This window comes from Zingiber officinale, chromosome 3B (genome assembly GCF_018446385.1).
Source record: "Zingiber officinale cultivar Zhangliang chromosome 3B, Zo_v1.1, whole genome shotgun sequence".
NCBI classification, from domain to species: Eukaryota; Viridiplantae; Streptophyta; class Magnoliopsida; order Zingiberales; family Zingiberaceae; genus Zingiber; species Zingiber officinale.
In genome coordinates this window covers 125806930-125822350 of record NC_055991.1, presented here as the reverse complement: position 1 = coordinate 125822350, position 15421 = coordinate 125806930, and the positions used below count along the sequence as shown (strand labels likewise).

General features: G+C 38.5%; 2 protein-coding genes across 3 annotated transcripts; one reads left to right on the top strand and one right to left on the bottom strand.

The window, feature by feature from the left end:
• Positions 1 to 2046: 2046 nt before the first annotated feature.
• LOC121967613 lies at positions 2047 to 8335 on the top strand. 2 transcript variants are annotated; one of them, XM_042517940.1, is made up of 8 exons: positions 2047 to 2447; positions 2546 to 2709; positions 4931 to 5136; positions 6408 to 6662; positions 6749 to 6835; positions 6955 to 7127; positions 7662 to 7785; positions 7910 to 8335. In XM_042517940.1, exons 1-7 carry the CDS (start codon positions 2074 to 2076, stop codon positions 7768 to 7770), a joined length of 1368 nt encoding a protein of 455 aa, XP_042373874.1. In that variant the 5' UTR covers positions 2047 to 2073; the 3' UTR covers positions 7771 to 7785; positions 7910 to 8335. The 2 variants fall into 2 exon arrangements, with proteins under 2 accessions (XP_042373874.1, XP_042373875.1); XM_042517941.1 differs by lacking the exons at positions 7662 to 7785; positions 7910 to 8335 and having other exon boundaries at positions 6969 to 7121.
• A 200-nt stretch (positions 8336 to 8535) lies between these two features.
• Positions 8536 to 9451, bottom strand: LOC121967614 (protein LURP-one-related 8-like). The gene is made up of 2 exons (XM_042517942.1): positions 9101 to 9451; positions 8536 to 9028 (listed from the first exon to the last, which is right to left on the bottom strand). The coding sequence occupies exons 1-2, from the start codon at positions 9350 to 9352 to the stop codon at positions 8642 to 8644; spliced, it is 639 nt and encodes a 212-aa protein (XP_042373876.1). The 5' UTR covers positions 9353 to 9451; the 3' UTR covers positions 8536 to 8641.
• Between the last annotated feature and the right edge of the window lie 5970 nt (positions 9452 to 15421).

Genomic DNA, 15421 nt, shown 5'->3' with positions numbered 1-15421 from the left:
TGCGCTAGTCACTAGACCGTCCCAAGATCATTAATAAATTATACAAAATTTTAATAAATAACATTCCAGTGTATTAAATTCATTAATAAATTAGATTTTTATAAAACATGATATAATTTATTACTGTTAAAAGTATTATATTAACAACACCTATCTCTCAAAATCAATTTTAATGCTTATAAACTTTTAATATATAATGATATCATTTTAATAGTTTCATAGTTAAACAATCTTTTAAATTACTGTCTTTTAAATATACGAACATTCACTAATAATTACAAAATAAGTATCATTAACCAGAATAGGCAATCCAGCATATTTGAATCTGATTAGTGGTGTTCATGATATCTAGTGAAACTTGATTGTTTAAGTTTTGTTTCTACAAAAATATTTAGAAATCTCTAAATATGATGCTTAAGTTAATTACCTTTATTGTTGGATGCATTATTATTATTAGTAAACATGATGCATAGCGATCCTCCGATCCCATCTGTTCTGATCCGCTCCTAGACTAGAGGCAAGAGATAAGATCTTCTGGTCCAAAAAAAAGTGGATCAGGGGATGGACTATTCTTAATTGAGGTCGGATCATGACCGCGATTCTAATGCAATTGATTGTGATACCTTCCTGAGTTCACCGTCCCCTCTAGGTTATAGTTTGGGTTAGAGCGGCTGGCCAAAGGCTGCTCGAAAGCCATCGGAGGTGGGCAAGTGGCCAGGCTACTAGGCGTCGAGCGAGGGGGGTGGCCTTCGAGCGGCCTCCGACCGCCCGCTCTAACCCAAACTATAACCTAGAGGGGACGGTGAACCCAGTAAAGTATCACAATCAATTGCGGTCAAATCGCGATAAAGACACCTATCATTGCAATGGACCAAGCCCTGGTATGCTAAATGCGGATCAGAGGATCCCTACTCTGTGATAGGCGGGATTGAGGATCCCTACTCCGTGACAGGCGGGATCCTCTGGTCTCGTCTGCCTTGGTCCACTCTTGGACCAGGGGCAGTGATAGGTGGATTTAATGACCTTCACCTGTTCAGCAAGTGGGGGTCCATTAAATTTCACCTATCACTGCAGTGGACCAAGGCTCTAGTCCACTAAAGGATCCCTGCTCCATGGTAGGTGGGATCCTCTAGTTCCGTCTGCTCTGGTCTGCTCTTGGACTAGGAGTAATGATAGGTGGATTTAATGATCCTCACTTGTTTGGCAAGTGGGGGTCCATTGAATTTCACTTATCACTGCAGTGGAGCAGGGCCTTGGTCCGCTAAATGTGGACCAGAGAGGATCCCTGCTTTGTGGTAGGCGAGGATTATCTAGTCCCGTCTACCCTGGTCCACTCTTGAATTAAGGGCAGTGATAGGTGGATTTAATAGCCCCACCTATTTAGTAGGTAGAGGTCCATTGAATTTCACCTATGACTACAGTGGATCAGGGCCTTGATATACTAAATGCGAACTAGAGGATCCCTGCTCAAAGCGTGGATTGAGAAAGGAAAGAAATCCACGAAAGGAAAAAATCCCGTACAAGGAGGGAAGAGACCATATTTTTCTCAGGAAGGAAGAGGAAACGAAAGTGATACCGTAGAAGGAAAGGAAAAAATCGGTCGTGCAGAGCTATCGCTGCTCACCAAGGTCGACTAGACCGTCACTTGTGCCGCCCCCGAGAGTCGGCTTCCCATCTTCGCCCACCACTCATGGCAGGACTTCATGCTATTCGTTAGCCGCCTCCGCTCCATTGTCATCCTCGTGAAGGCTGACACCCTCGTCAGCTAGACTGTCGACACACTCTCCTCTGGTTCACATTTAGCGGATCAAGATTCTAGTTCACTACAATGATGGGTGAAATTCAATCAACCTCACCTATTAAATAAGTTTGAGTCATTAAATTCACCTATCACTGCCCTGCCACGCCTTAGAGTAAACAGAAAACAACGGAACGTCACGGGCTGTCACAGACAAACCCCGTTATACTTATCTCGGGCTCAATTGGGCCGACCGGCCCAGGCCGATCAATCAGTTTTCCACCTTTAGCGTCATCGGGATTTATCACGTTGCGAAAAACCCTTTCGGCAAAAAAATGCTGAGATCTCTCCTTCGCCCTGCCGCCGCCGCCGCTGCGGTGGGGAACAGAGCTTCCATCCTCCTCCCCGATCTTCTATCCGCCTCGGCTTCTTCCCGTTCCTACTCCGCCAAAAAAAAGACCACCGACAAGGGCAAAGCCCGCGTCAAGAACCCCCGCGCCGAATCAACCGATGACACTGATGCCCGTGCTGAAGACGCCTCTCATATATCTGATGGAATCGACGACGAGTATGAGCTTCCAAAAGATCCCCTCCCGCCTTCCTACGACCCCGCGCTGGACGTTGGCCCCGGCGGCCGCCCCCTCTTCACTATGACCAACTCCTTTGCTTCGCTTGGAAGAAAAGAAGCATGCACCTATGTAGATTTCAGGTGCTGATGCACATTTTCTTTTCTTTTGAGATGGAAATGATGTCTTTTTTTTGTCCTTATGATCCTTGGTATTGTGTTTGCTCTGGATGTTTAAATAGCCTGGAGGAATGGAAAGCTATGTTGCCCGAGGGTTTGCCAAAAGGAATGACAAAGGAGTTTGAGGACACAAGGCGATGCGCTGTTATGGTCAGGCAGAGTTTCCTGGACCTGCGTGATAATTTCAGGCGCATTGTAGATCCTACACTTCGCTCAGGCACTAAAAGTATGCCATAATTTTCCGTATTTTCTACTTTTTATAAGTTACTAGGATTTTTTACAATGATAATTAAGTCGTAATAGCAAACATTTCTTTCTAGATAATAGAATGGTTTTGATTGGTAGGCTTCACCTGATAGAAACCTGCGGATGGTACAAGGGGTAAGATTAAATTTGGTGATAATGTGGAGTCCATGAAAAAAACCCAATTCAACAACTAGTCCTGGCCTATAAAAATTAAGCATTTAACAATATCTGTTTCCCAATCTTGAGAAGGATGTTTTGTGCTAACTTTGAGATATGATGCTAGATTATTTAAATACAATGTTCTTTCTTATTTATGTGTATGAAAATGAGTTTATGCTTTATCTTCTGTGAATAGAATGTAGTTTACATTTGCGTTGGTATTTTCTAATTTCATCTTGATGCAAGTTATCCTATCATTTGGTTAAAAGTATTCAATAGGTTTAATGAAGGCATTGAAGTGTATCTAAGAAGGAACATATAGAACACACTATTTAATAAAGTGATTGCATTGACAAGATTTACTAAATATGTTTATCCAGTTTGATTTTATGATCTAGGGTTCTAGGATTTGGCCTTTTTGTGTGATTTCTTTGCATCTTGAAGTTGGTTGGAGGTTGTTTCAAGATGGATCCTTCCTATTTCCCTTTTTTTTTAATTTCTTCTCATTTCTGGTGGAAGCGAGATTAATTAAGTGAAATATGAGAGCAAGTGATTACAAATTACAATGTTTGTCTTTGCTAATGGCATCTCTTACCTATAGCACAGTAATAGGAGAGAAGAAAAGGAAGATTACTAGCAACAATGAGCACTAGGAAGTAGGAACGGGTGTTATTAAGGGAAGAAACGGTAATCATATTTGATTAATCCTGAAAATTCCAATTTTAGTTTGGCTTGATTTCTGTCCTCTGAACATTTTCATAAAAGTATGGCTCGAATCTCACATCTTATTTTGAATTGTAATATAAATGCTGCAACATGATTTGGTATCTGCAATCTGAACTTAAATTGATGAACTTGTGTCAAAGTTCTTCAATTTTGGATTAATGAGATAATGTTCCATGCTTGTCAGAGATCTACATTTGGTTGGTCGGCCTCTTAACTTCTCATGTTTGATGCTCCAAGTGACTTTTTAACGATATCATAACACACAGAACCTGATTGATCTTTTCTGTATCTTTCTATTGATTTTGCTTTATTTTTTATTTAACTTTGCTAGGGTTCGGCGAGAGCAAAGATAAGTCAATGTATGCTCAATCTCATTCCAAAATGCTCAGAATTTCCTATTTACTTCGTTAACCTTCCCTATCTGCATTCTCTTGTTGCCCCAAAATAATTACCTTTTTTGTATTTGGTGCCAGTTTTATAATCTTCATATGATTACTTGTATATTTGTTTTGTGCATTCACAATTTCTCCTTTTTATTGGTCATACATTAGCTAATGTATTTAATTCTTACAACAGATTCAACTCTTAGACAAAGTACTGAATGAATACTGATAATCAAAAATGTTCTTGTTGAAGTTTTATGAAACACATATAGGTGATGTGCCAATTACTTAGCATTGTATGCAGATGAAGATCTGCCTCCTATTTGTACTATTTTGCTCATGAGAAATTTAGACAAATAGATGCTACAAACTTAATTAACACACAAGCTATTATTTTTTAATTAAGTCTTAGATAATTGGCAATCATGATTTAGTATGCATTGCAGTAGCACAAATAGACTATCGCGGGAGGTGATAAAATGTTAATAGAGTAGTCAAGTGTAAAAGCGCATCAAAATAACATAGTTTAGTACCACGTGGTCATATATGGTATGTGAGCACATATCATGCTATTAAAGGAATTAGAAAACTACTTTTCTTCCTCTTTTGGATCAAGAGATCATCTTTGAAAGTGCTTTACTATATTTGTTTTAAAAGAAAATCTTGCTGGTATGCAACACTCTTGAATTTGCTCTAAGAATTTTTTTTGACAGGACCTCTCTTCAGTTATATTTTTGCCACTTGAGCTTTTAACTTTCGCTACCCTAACGTGGTCCTTTTGGGCCCAAAATGTCTTGTTCATGTTAGGCATGTAGGTGTAAATAAATATCACTTTTTCCTTGGTTGGTGTGCTATTTTTCTTAAGGGTTGTCTACACATTGAAAAGAATGATGTTTATATGGACCATCCTTATTTTTCTCCCTATACCATCAGATTGCAAAAAACAGATTGTCCTGGATGGTCCTGTTAGCTGTGGGAAAAGTGTGGCACTTGCCTTGCTTGTCCATTGGGCTCGTAGTGAAGGATGGCTAGTATTTTATGTTCCAAAAGGTAGGGATTGGACCCATGGAGGCTTCTATTACAAAAATTTGCACAAGGAATTATGGGATACACCTGTTCAGGCAGAAAAAAACCTTCAGGTGCTCAATATTTCCTTTTAAATCTAGAGATCTTCTATAGACTTAATTTTAATTCAATGCTCTTATCTTCAACGATATGTGCATGATGCGTTTTTCATGTATGAGATTCTCTATTGTTCTAGGAATTGTTGAAAAGCATACCATTATCATTATCAGATTTGTTTTTTGCTAGTAACTTAAAGTTTTTACCCATTCACAAGAATGTTGTATGCTTGATATTACCTTAATTATTTACTGTATTTTTGATATTATTCTTATAGTGGCCTTTTTATAGTTTTTTAAGCAAGGAGTTCTTTCAATTGGTAAATGCTAACTTGATTCCTACTTAGACTTTTTGAATCTCTCTGATGAAGAAAAACCATTTCATATATTTTGTTTTTCATCTTTCATCATTTAGAAGCATCACAAGTAAACATCTCCTTGCTAAACGATCAACTTGGAAAATTATCTTCCATGAAGTTTTTGATTAGGTTGAGCATGTTCCTTTCAGGATTCCTTAGTTCCACATCTTGGAGAATCACTGGACGCTTCTACCATCTCTCTTGTTTTCATAATTTTTTTATGTGATAATCCTTTGATTCCAACACCAGAAGGCATGGCTGGGATGCTTACTGCTGCAATCCCTTATTGTTTAGTCCAGAAAAATTTGCCGCCCAAGAGCCTATCAATTTATTAAGGCTTATTAGTTGATTATGCTTATGCCAACATCTGTTTTTATCATCATTTTCAATTATATATTGCCAATGCTTAATCTTTATTTGTGTACTGTGATTGTTTTCATTATGCTATTCTTTACATTTTTAGTTTCCTTCTTTTCCTTGATTTGTTTGTTATTTATTTATTTTGTGTGTCATTGCAAAGGATTTTGATTGAATATTTAACCTTACATATAATTGCTGAAATTTTATAAATAAAACATATATCTTCAGTCTTTGCAACATGCTTATGCTGGAGTCAGATCATCAATAGGTTCTCAACAAAACCAAGTACTTTTTGTTAGTTGTCAATCTTGAATTTTGATACTGCCATATATAACATAGTAAATGCTAGAAGATTTAGTTGTGGATTTCTTTGATAATATTCTTTCAGATACGTTATCCACAATTATGGGTTAGCTCTCTAATAGCTTCTTTCTCAGTTCTTCATTCTAATCAAATTTGAAAGTACATGGTAGGTATTTGTTTTGCACCTAAGAGGGACTTTTCAACTTTGATACATTTTTAAAGATATTTTTGTTTACACATCGCTTTCCTATGGATGTCATTCCTCAGGATTTCCTCAAGTTCAATGAGGGTCGCTTAAAGCAATTACCCTGTCAAATTTTTGACCCCATTCTTTTAGGAGAAGGTACTGGTGTTGGCTTAATGAAAGGAGTTGATTCCATGGCGATGCCTGAAGGCTCTACACTATATGATCTTATTCAAACTGGTATTGCTTACTCACACGCTGCAGTGGGAGTATTGGTTCGGTTAAGAGAAGAATTATCACTAGTGAAAGACGTGCCTGTACTCTTTGCTATTGACCAGGTATCATAAGATTGAGAACCCTGAGAGTGTTTGCTTGATATTGGCCAATATCTGTATACTTGATCATTCTTTTTTTTTTTTTTCAGTACAATAACTGGTTCACGTTTAGTGAATATCATGAACTTCTGTCATGGAAGTCTTCTCGGCAGGTTCATGCTAGGGAGCTTACAACAGTAAGCGTCAACTATTTTCTTATTACATTTACTACAAACCATCCAAATCCACCATCAAAAGCAACACTTGTCAGTGTAGCAAATAGATTTTTCAACATGAAACATTGATATTCTTACAGGTGAATGCTTACAGATCTATGATGCATGATAACATGATGATAGGAGCCTTCTCTCATTCGACTTCTGTCGGGAAGTTACGCCAAGAACTTCCGGATGTACCCCTAGGTGCCCGCGTCATGTTGCCTCGTTACACTTTGGATGAGGCTGCTACTGTGTGCCATTATTATCTAAGGTAGCTGAAAAAACATTTACTTTCTTCTCAAGCAATTGTCTGGAGGAAAATTATGTTGTTTACTAACACTGAAAGGTCATGCCGCTATTTGTTTTAGAAAATCATCTCTTTTGTCGACTGAACGTCACTTATTTTATGCCCTTTTCTTTTCAAATGCTTGTTTAATATCAATAGAAGTGTAGTATTTCTTGTGATGGAGTGGCCATTTCTCAAGCCTTAAGTTTTGTTTATAGAATTTATATGAAAGTTGGGCCTTTTTCGTTTGTTATAGACTATGATCTTCCTTAGTTGATCCGATGTTCCAGTTAGTTTACACTGACAAATTTTGTTTGATAATTGTATTAGTATGTTGGTATTATTTTATGGATTTAGGATACGATGATCGTTCCAGATGTTAGCAGAATCAGAGTCATTTGTATTAGTAGTGAACTTGTGGGAATAAAAATTTTCCAAACTGTTTGGATTGTTTTTAATTGAACAAATTCTAGCGTGGAATTTGACAATCTTTTGCACATTGCACCTCACTTACCCCAGGCAAAGACTCATACGACGCGAGAGTTTTTCAGATGAAAAGTGGAAAAAGGTTTACTATGTGGCCAATGGAAATGGATCAGAGATGAGATGGTTGGTTCCTTTCATCTGAAATAGGAAATGACAGGTATCAATAAGAACCTTCATCTTGTAAACAATCTATTGCATCATACTGTAGTTAGTTGCTACTGGTTTACATGTTTTGTAATTTTATTATAGCTATCCATAATATGGGTTTATTATTTGACCAGGTACTCTTACTACAAGCTGAAGCTTCCGAGTATTTGAACTTGTTTCCTCTCATCTCAGAGACTTTCTTCATTATTTCCCCTTATTGCTGCATCTCTGCAACTCGCCGTTCGCCATCAAACCAAAATATAGCTTCCACCAGCTCAACTTCACCACCGGAGTCAGACAAATTCTGTAGCATGACAAAACGGACTTCATGTTTTTTTTCAGCCTTGTTGGCTTAATTATGCAACGATTTGATTGAAGATCATTATGCAACTTGTTATACCCCAAACCTAATAACGAAAAGCTGATCTCTTTGTTGATCGGGAAGTTCCTCTACTGACATCCTTTCATCGATGCAAAATTTGTAGCAGCAGATCTGGAGTATGTATGCCAATGTTTTTCTTTGGCTTTGTTTCGTGTTCATTGTATCTTTGAAGCTGTCATTATTTAAATCCAGACTATGAATGAACCCACTATTAGCTTTTACTATAAATGATACTGCTTTATTCCGATTGAAAAGTCAAAATATGGTCAGGGAACAAAATTTTAGACATTATTTGGAAGAATACACACATTACGATTTACTTCATGGTAATTTATGAATCAAATATACACTCCAAACAACCTTTTTTATACCTTCAACCTCGTGGCTGGATTAGGGTGATAAAAAAAACAGAAAACCATGAATGAAAGAAAAAAAAGTGTTTCTTTTTGGTAAAATAAAAAAATCATTGCAAAAACTTGAGACCTCAGTCTTTAATCAGAGAAATTCTCGACCGGAACATCTGATCGAGGACGACGACGACGGCCATCGCGAGGCACGCGTCAGCCGCCGGTTCCACCACCAGGCAGTACACGTCGTCGCCGAATCCCACCCCTCTGGCGGCTTCCTTCCGCCGTACCTCCGCCACCGCTCGCCGTCGCTCGTCATAGACCGTGCAGCTCCGCCGGTAGTACGACCCCTCCACCTCGTACCCGGCAGCGGCGCCGCCGCCGCCTCGCCGCCTGCAGTCCGCCACGCGAGCGAGGGCGGCCTTGGCACGGAGGCGGCTCGCGTACTTCTTCTTGACGGAGTACAAGGGGTCGACGGCGTCCTCGCCGTTGTATACCTTCCAATTCTCACCGAGACTCAGTTTCTGCGATCATTCAACTAGTTTAGTCCAATCAAATGCTTCATATAAAAACTGATTTAATAACTGGTCACACACCTTTCGCCGGATGGTGAGCAGAGGCTTCCCGGCGGCGTCCATGAGCACGATCTCGCCGGCACGGCCGGAGCCGTAGTTATCGACTCGAAAGACCAAATTGCCCTCCTCGTCGAAGACCGTGAAGCCCCTGCAACCGAAGAGTAGAGACTTCCTCCACACCGTCAACACCCTACTCTTATCTTTCCGGCCGCCAGCGTCGACCTCCATGCTGTCGACGCAATTTTCTTCAGTGTTGGGGTGAACCTTCGCCATGATCCGCAGGACTTGGATTTCTCCGGTTGACTGAAACTCGAAGAGAAATCAAGAAGAAGCACTTGTTCAACTTGGCGATTGCTGCAAGAGAGCTCGAAGATATATATGCATGATTGATGGACCAAAACGCCATAATATTGATCTTTAAAATCTGTGTAAAATAATAAACAATTTATAATCATTATTATTTTTATTTATTTATTTTAATTGGTATCATGTATTTGATTAATTGGGATGATCGATTTAGTCCTATAAAATTTTTTTTATTAGTTATAAGAATAAATCAGGAAACACGTGAATAATTCATCAGTCCAATATTCTTAGATCAATCATCCATTAAAAAAATTTCATCTATTAATTTATTAAAATTGAAAATAAATCCTTAAATGTCAAGGATACATATAATCATTATTACTGTAAAAAGATGAAATTTATCATCCTAACGGTACGGTCTCTCACAATTATCTATACTTTGTAAAAGAGTAAATTAGGTATTAAAGAGCCTATTTGGGACGATATTTTATATCGACTTCACTAACATTCAGCCCTTGCTATATATTATAAATTTATCGTATGATTAACGAGGGCTGCTTCATTATTGATGAGACAGAGGGAATAATACAGACATTTTCCTACCAATTTGCCACACAAATGCACAGGTAGTTAGGCTGAGGAGCCCATCCACACAAATTGGCAATAAGCACAGTCAACTCAAATGGAGGCTTTTTATTGTTGGATCCCATCATTTGATTTGATGATTGCTCAACAGTCAGTTATAAAAAAAAAAAAAAAAAACATGTTTCTCATGTTTTAAATAATCCACCTGCCTGAGATATTATCTATTAGGGTCTAGTCAGCTCTCAGCATAAAACATTTTCTTTTCAATAATTTTCTACATTTAATTAGCTCGCAAATCTTGCTCCTATTTCTTTTATTTATTTATTTTGTACCGTATCATCTTCCTTCACATTTCCATGCGATCATAGTTCAGTGCACCTTCCTCCCTTCAATGTAGCAGCAGCACCATTATCTTGACTGGTACTAGATTTTGGAAACCATATTTGTTTTGTTTAGGCCTGTTACTCACTGATCATGATGTTGTATCATGTCCAAAGAGAAATCCACATTTTGAGCATTTATTGGGTTTCCTGTCATATATCAATAGGAAACAGAAAAAAAAGTATGAATAGGGGTTTTGACACAAAATAATGGGAAAGCTTCTTTTAGTCTTTGGTTTTAAACAAATTTGAAGGCAATTAATCTTAGCCACTAAATAACTCCAAAATCTTCCAAGTTATAATGAGTATTTAAGGCCATTCATATTATCATTGTGTGAAAACCCCTTTTATATTAAGAAAGGTAATACCGAGTCTGCATCCCAAGACACTCTTAAGGTATTATAATAAATGCAACTGCTACAGATTGTCATTATTTTGACATTTGAAAGAATATACAATCCAACAGAATATGCTATTTAAAACAGCACATAGAATGGCATCTTTTGGCCATAAATTTAAGGTCTGTTGAATTCAGCTCATTTGCCAGTACAACATAATCAGATTGTCAGTAGAACAGAAGAGGGTATTTGCAATGGAGGGAGAATCAAAAAACCATTTCCATATCAAGCAATATGCAAACATGATCCAAGTTACTGCTAACATGCAAGTTAAGGTAAAAACAACCTTAGAATAGAACTAAACTGCATGTTTATACCTGTCATATGTTAGCCACAGAACTAAACTGCATGTTTACAATTGGTCATCATATATTCATATTCCTTAGATCTCAACAATACATTCATCTACTACATCATCTATGTCATATATAGTCTTACCCTCTCCCATTAGTTCTGATACATGGAAACCTATCCCTTCCATATCTGTGTTGGATATTGACAATTGAACACCAATGCTCGAGTGGTCACTCAATATTTCTATTGGTTATGTGTATGTTTTTTCTAGAAATAGTCCATTCAAACATTAGGATCCACACCCATGTCAAAAACTCATATCAAGTAGCATAGCGGCCATAGCCCATTGGAACCGGAGCTCTACTCCAAATTGTTCTTATCCCAATGTTTCCCACCTGCTAGATTACTTGAATCTTTTGCCTAAATTGGACCTTATAATATTGACTCCATGTAGTGCAAGACAGCATCTGATTCCTCTTGAGATATCTTTACTTCTCGATTGGACTGGTAACTGGAAACTTCAAATCCAAAATCATAGTGGAAAGGGATTTGAAGTTTGATTTGGATGGTGAACATGATGCTGGTTCAGCAAAGATGGGAAGAGATGACCAGTGGGATTTGGAACATCCCCGACAAAGGAAGGGAAGGGATTGGGGATTACTAAGGCCTAATTACATAAGGCAAATAGTACTCTCAACATGCCCTGTCCAGCATTTATTCATTTTTCTTAGTTAAACTAGTTTGTAATATGATTCAATTCAGATGAACGAAAGTCAATTATAACTTTGATGATGCTATTATAGTATTTATAAAAATATCAGTTGGGTTTATTGACTAGGCAAGGAAAGCAAACAACTGTATTTTATTTTTGCCCATGGCGACATTGTTTCTATATTTCTAATGAAGAGCTTTATGGTTGCCAATTCCAAGTCAATACTGCATATTTTTTATGAAACAAGCAGGATGCTTGGTATCTTATATCTCAAATAAACTTTTCTGCTTGAAATCAAGAATATCAGCAGTGCCAATAAAAATAATCTCCTATGCTAGGCACTATTATGCATAAACGCTAACACTAAATAAAAAGTGAGAGTTCAACATGCTGCTTTATTATACCTTTTGAAGTTTCTTCAATATAGAAGCTTCATACTTCATAGTCTTGAAATTCAGCACCAATGATATTCTCATGCATAGGGTTCGTAGGTTCAGAAAATTTTGCAGAAAAAGGACTTGGTATATCAGGAGCCAGAGTTTGAACAGGAAGAACAAATAGAGGGTTTGAGAGACAGCCACACACAGTGTGTAGTAGCCACCTGTCATAATACATCAATAGTTAGTATATCATCTAACACTATGCAGAAACAATTAAGAGTCTAGGAGAGGACGAAATGGTTTTCATTTGTAACTTTTATATAGCATTGCTAAATTCTTACTAATCTGCTAATATACACATAAGACAACGAAACAAAGAAAATAAAGCAGAACTAAGGCCAGATCACTTGTGCTGCAAGCCTCAATCAACCATTTACTAGTTACATATTTTTGCAAATACACTTGAGTAAATTCCAGACTTTAACTACAAGAGAATCTTTGTACCTTGCCCCCTCTCCCTTGATGTTTTGTATAGTAGATTCACAATATTTTTGTTTCCTTCTATTCTTTTACTCGTAGTTTTATCTCCATCTTCCTGTCATTGTTGAATGGAACTACACATAGAAGTGCAGTCTTTTAATGAATTAACCATTTAAAAGAGCAGTCCCCTGTCATTGATATATGTTGTATAGGATATCAAGTACATCCCTAACTACATAACAGGCATGTACAAACAAACTCTTCATATGAATAACTTCTGGCCAGCGTCACCAACAAAAGAGAAACATAACGAGAGAATGCTAGGATTGAGAGATATTGAAGAGAAATAAATTAGATCTTATAAAATAACATACATAATTAAAAATAAATTTAATTTGTTAAAAAAAGAGCTCCTTTATGACTTTATCCGTTAGAACCATAATGAGTTCTTTTGTAAAATTTGAAGCTTTGATCAAAGAATGAGATCATGCAAATCTTTAATCATGTAAGCCTTATTGTTTTCCATTCTCTTATAAAAATATATTTAATATATTAAAAATAATGGTCCTAATTTTTAGAGAATAAGCTCGTGCAAATCTTTTATCACGTGGGTCTTACTATTTTCCATTATCTTTATAAAAAAATATATAAAAATATATTTAATATATTAAAAATAATGGGCCCCAATAAAAATTGGGGCCTTAGGCCTGATCTCTTGGACCACTTTTTGTGGTCCAGGGGATGTGTCACTCGCATTCGTGGTCGGATCATGATCGCGATCCGGCCGTAAATGGTTGTGATTCCTTCCTAAGTCCACCGTCCCCAACAGGCAACAAGTTATAGTTTTTGTTCGGAGCGGGCGGCCGGAGGCCGCTCGGATGACACCCTCGCTCGGTGCCCAGTAACCTGACCACTTATCCACCACCGGAGGTCTTCGGGAGGCCTCCGGCCGCCCGCTCCAAATAAAAACTATAACCTGGTGGGGACGGTGAACCCATGAAAAGATCGCAACCATTTGCGACCGGATTGCTGTTGAATTTTGTATTAAATTCAAAGCATTTGTTGGTAGTGTTTTTAGTCCCACATTGCTAAGTGGAGAAGCTTGGAAGGGCTTATATAGGAAGCCCTTCCATCCTTGCTTAGCAATGATAAGGGGACCTACACGCATGCGCGGGCCAAGCCCAAATCGAGTGGATTTGGGGGGTTCGAGCCGGAAATCCATAAACCGGGCGTCACGTACGCGATTAACGCGCGCAGGGGGGGTGCAAATCCCCAGCCCGTGGGCCTTGCGCTCACGGGCGGCCCGGTCTGTTTTTGCTAGTTTGGTTCAGTCTGAACCAAACCAATTTGGTTTCCAGTTCGGTTGGTTCGAACCAAACCAGAGTTTGGTTTTTGTTCCGTGTAAGGAACGGACGCAACACCGCGTGAGAGGAGACACGGACGCGACACCGCGTGTGAGGAGACGCGGACGCGTTTCCTCGTTAGCGAAGCAGTGCTTCGTACCTCCTCAGAGTGAATAAAAGGGGACAAGCGCCTCTATTCTTCACTCAATCTTCCTTCTTCTCCCTTCTCTATGCGATAAATTCTGCACAGCACCTCCTCTATTTTTCTTTTTCGAGTTCGAGTCTTTCTGCGCCTTTGTTGTGTCCTGAGGCTTGGTCTTTCGGCGATCTGAGGTTGGGTCCGAGTGTCGCGTCCGTTTTGGAGTGCACCTACGGACAAGACGAGTGGTTGTCGGATTTTGGGGGAATTTTGCCGGGGAGCCTTTGCACCGTGAGGCGGCAATAAATTCTCTAAGGACAGTCGGCGTGCCGACGCTTCAACCGGATAACTATATTCTAAACCCGACTACTTTATTTATCTGTCTATTGCATGCTATTTTTGTGTCAATATAATACTGCTGTTTATATTGCTTTAAATATATTACCAACATTCTTAGAGAATTTATTTGCCTGCATCTATAGACATGATGAATGATAGGGTAATAGGATCTGATGAGGCTAGTGCTAGACCCGAGAAATTTTACGGGCAAAACTTCAGACGTTGGCAACAACGGATGAAATTTTAGCTTACTACCCTAGGGTTATTCTCCGTTATAGAAACATACCCTCCTTCACCTACTGAAGAGGAACCTGCCCGTAGTGCTGCCTTAGAGAGGTTTAAGCAAAGGGATTATCTCTGCCATGGGAGAATCCTGTCTGCCCTCTCAGACGCACTATTTGATGTATACTGCTCAACCTCTTCAGCTAAAGAGCTGTGGAAATCTTTGGATAAAAAATATAACTCCGAAGATTCTGGTTTAGAAAAGTATACTGTGGCAAAATTCCTGAACTTCAAAATGGTTGAAGGCAAATCTGTGGTTGAGCAGACACATGAATTCCAAGTTCAAATTCATGGTCTTGCTGAAGGAGATATGCCATTACCTGAAAAATTTCAGGTCTTGTCTATCATCGAAAAATTGCCTCCGAGTTGGGAAGATTTTGGCATGACTCTTAAACATCGGAGAGGTAAAATCTCTCTAGAAGATTTGATGATTGCCTTAAATATCGAAGAAGAACATCGGAAGCAACATAAAAATGATGATACAAGAATGCCTATGGATTTTATTCCAAAGGCAAATGTAGTAGTCTCATCTGACAAGAAGAAATTCAAAAATCAGAAAATGAAGAACAAGATGAAACCCAACCCAAAGGTTCAAAAGAAAACTGGAACTAAACCTAAGCCTTGCTGGGCATGTGGACAGGTTGGACATTATGCCAAATTCTACCCTAAGCGAAAGGACAAGAACCAAAGCAATACGTCCAACA

Coding starts and splice junctions, on each gene's coding strand:
- LOC121967613 (XM_042517940.1), top strand. CDS start 2,074: ATGCTGAGATCTCTCCTTCGCCCTGCCGCCGCCGCCGCTGCGGTGGGG. Junction 6,836..6,954: donor ATGCTAGGGAGCTTACAACA/GTAAGCGTCAAC, acceptor ATATTCTTACAG/GTGAATGCTTACAGATCTAT. Junction 7,128..7,661: donor GTGTGCCATTATTATCTAAG/GTAGCTGAAAAA, acceptor CACTTACCCCAG/GCAAAGACTCATACGACGCG.
- LOC121967614 (XM_042517942.1), bottom strand. CDS start 9,352: ATGGCGAAGGTTCACCCCAACACTGAAGAAAATTGCGTCGACAGCATG. Junction 9,029..9,100: donor TGCTCACCATCCGGCGAAAG/GTGTGTGACCAG, acceptor GAATGATCGCAG/AAACTGAGTCTCGGTGAGAA.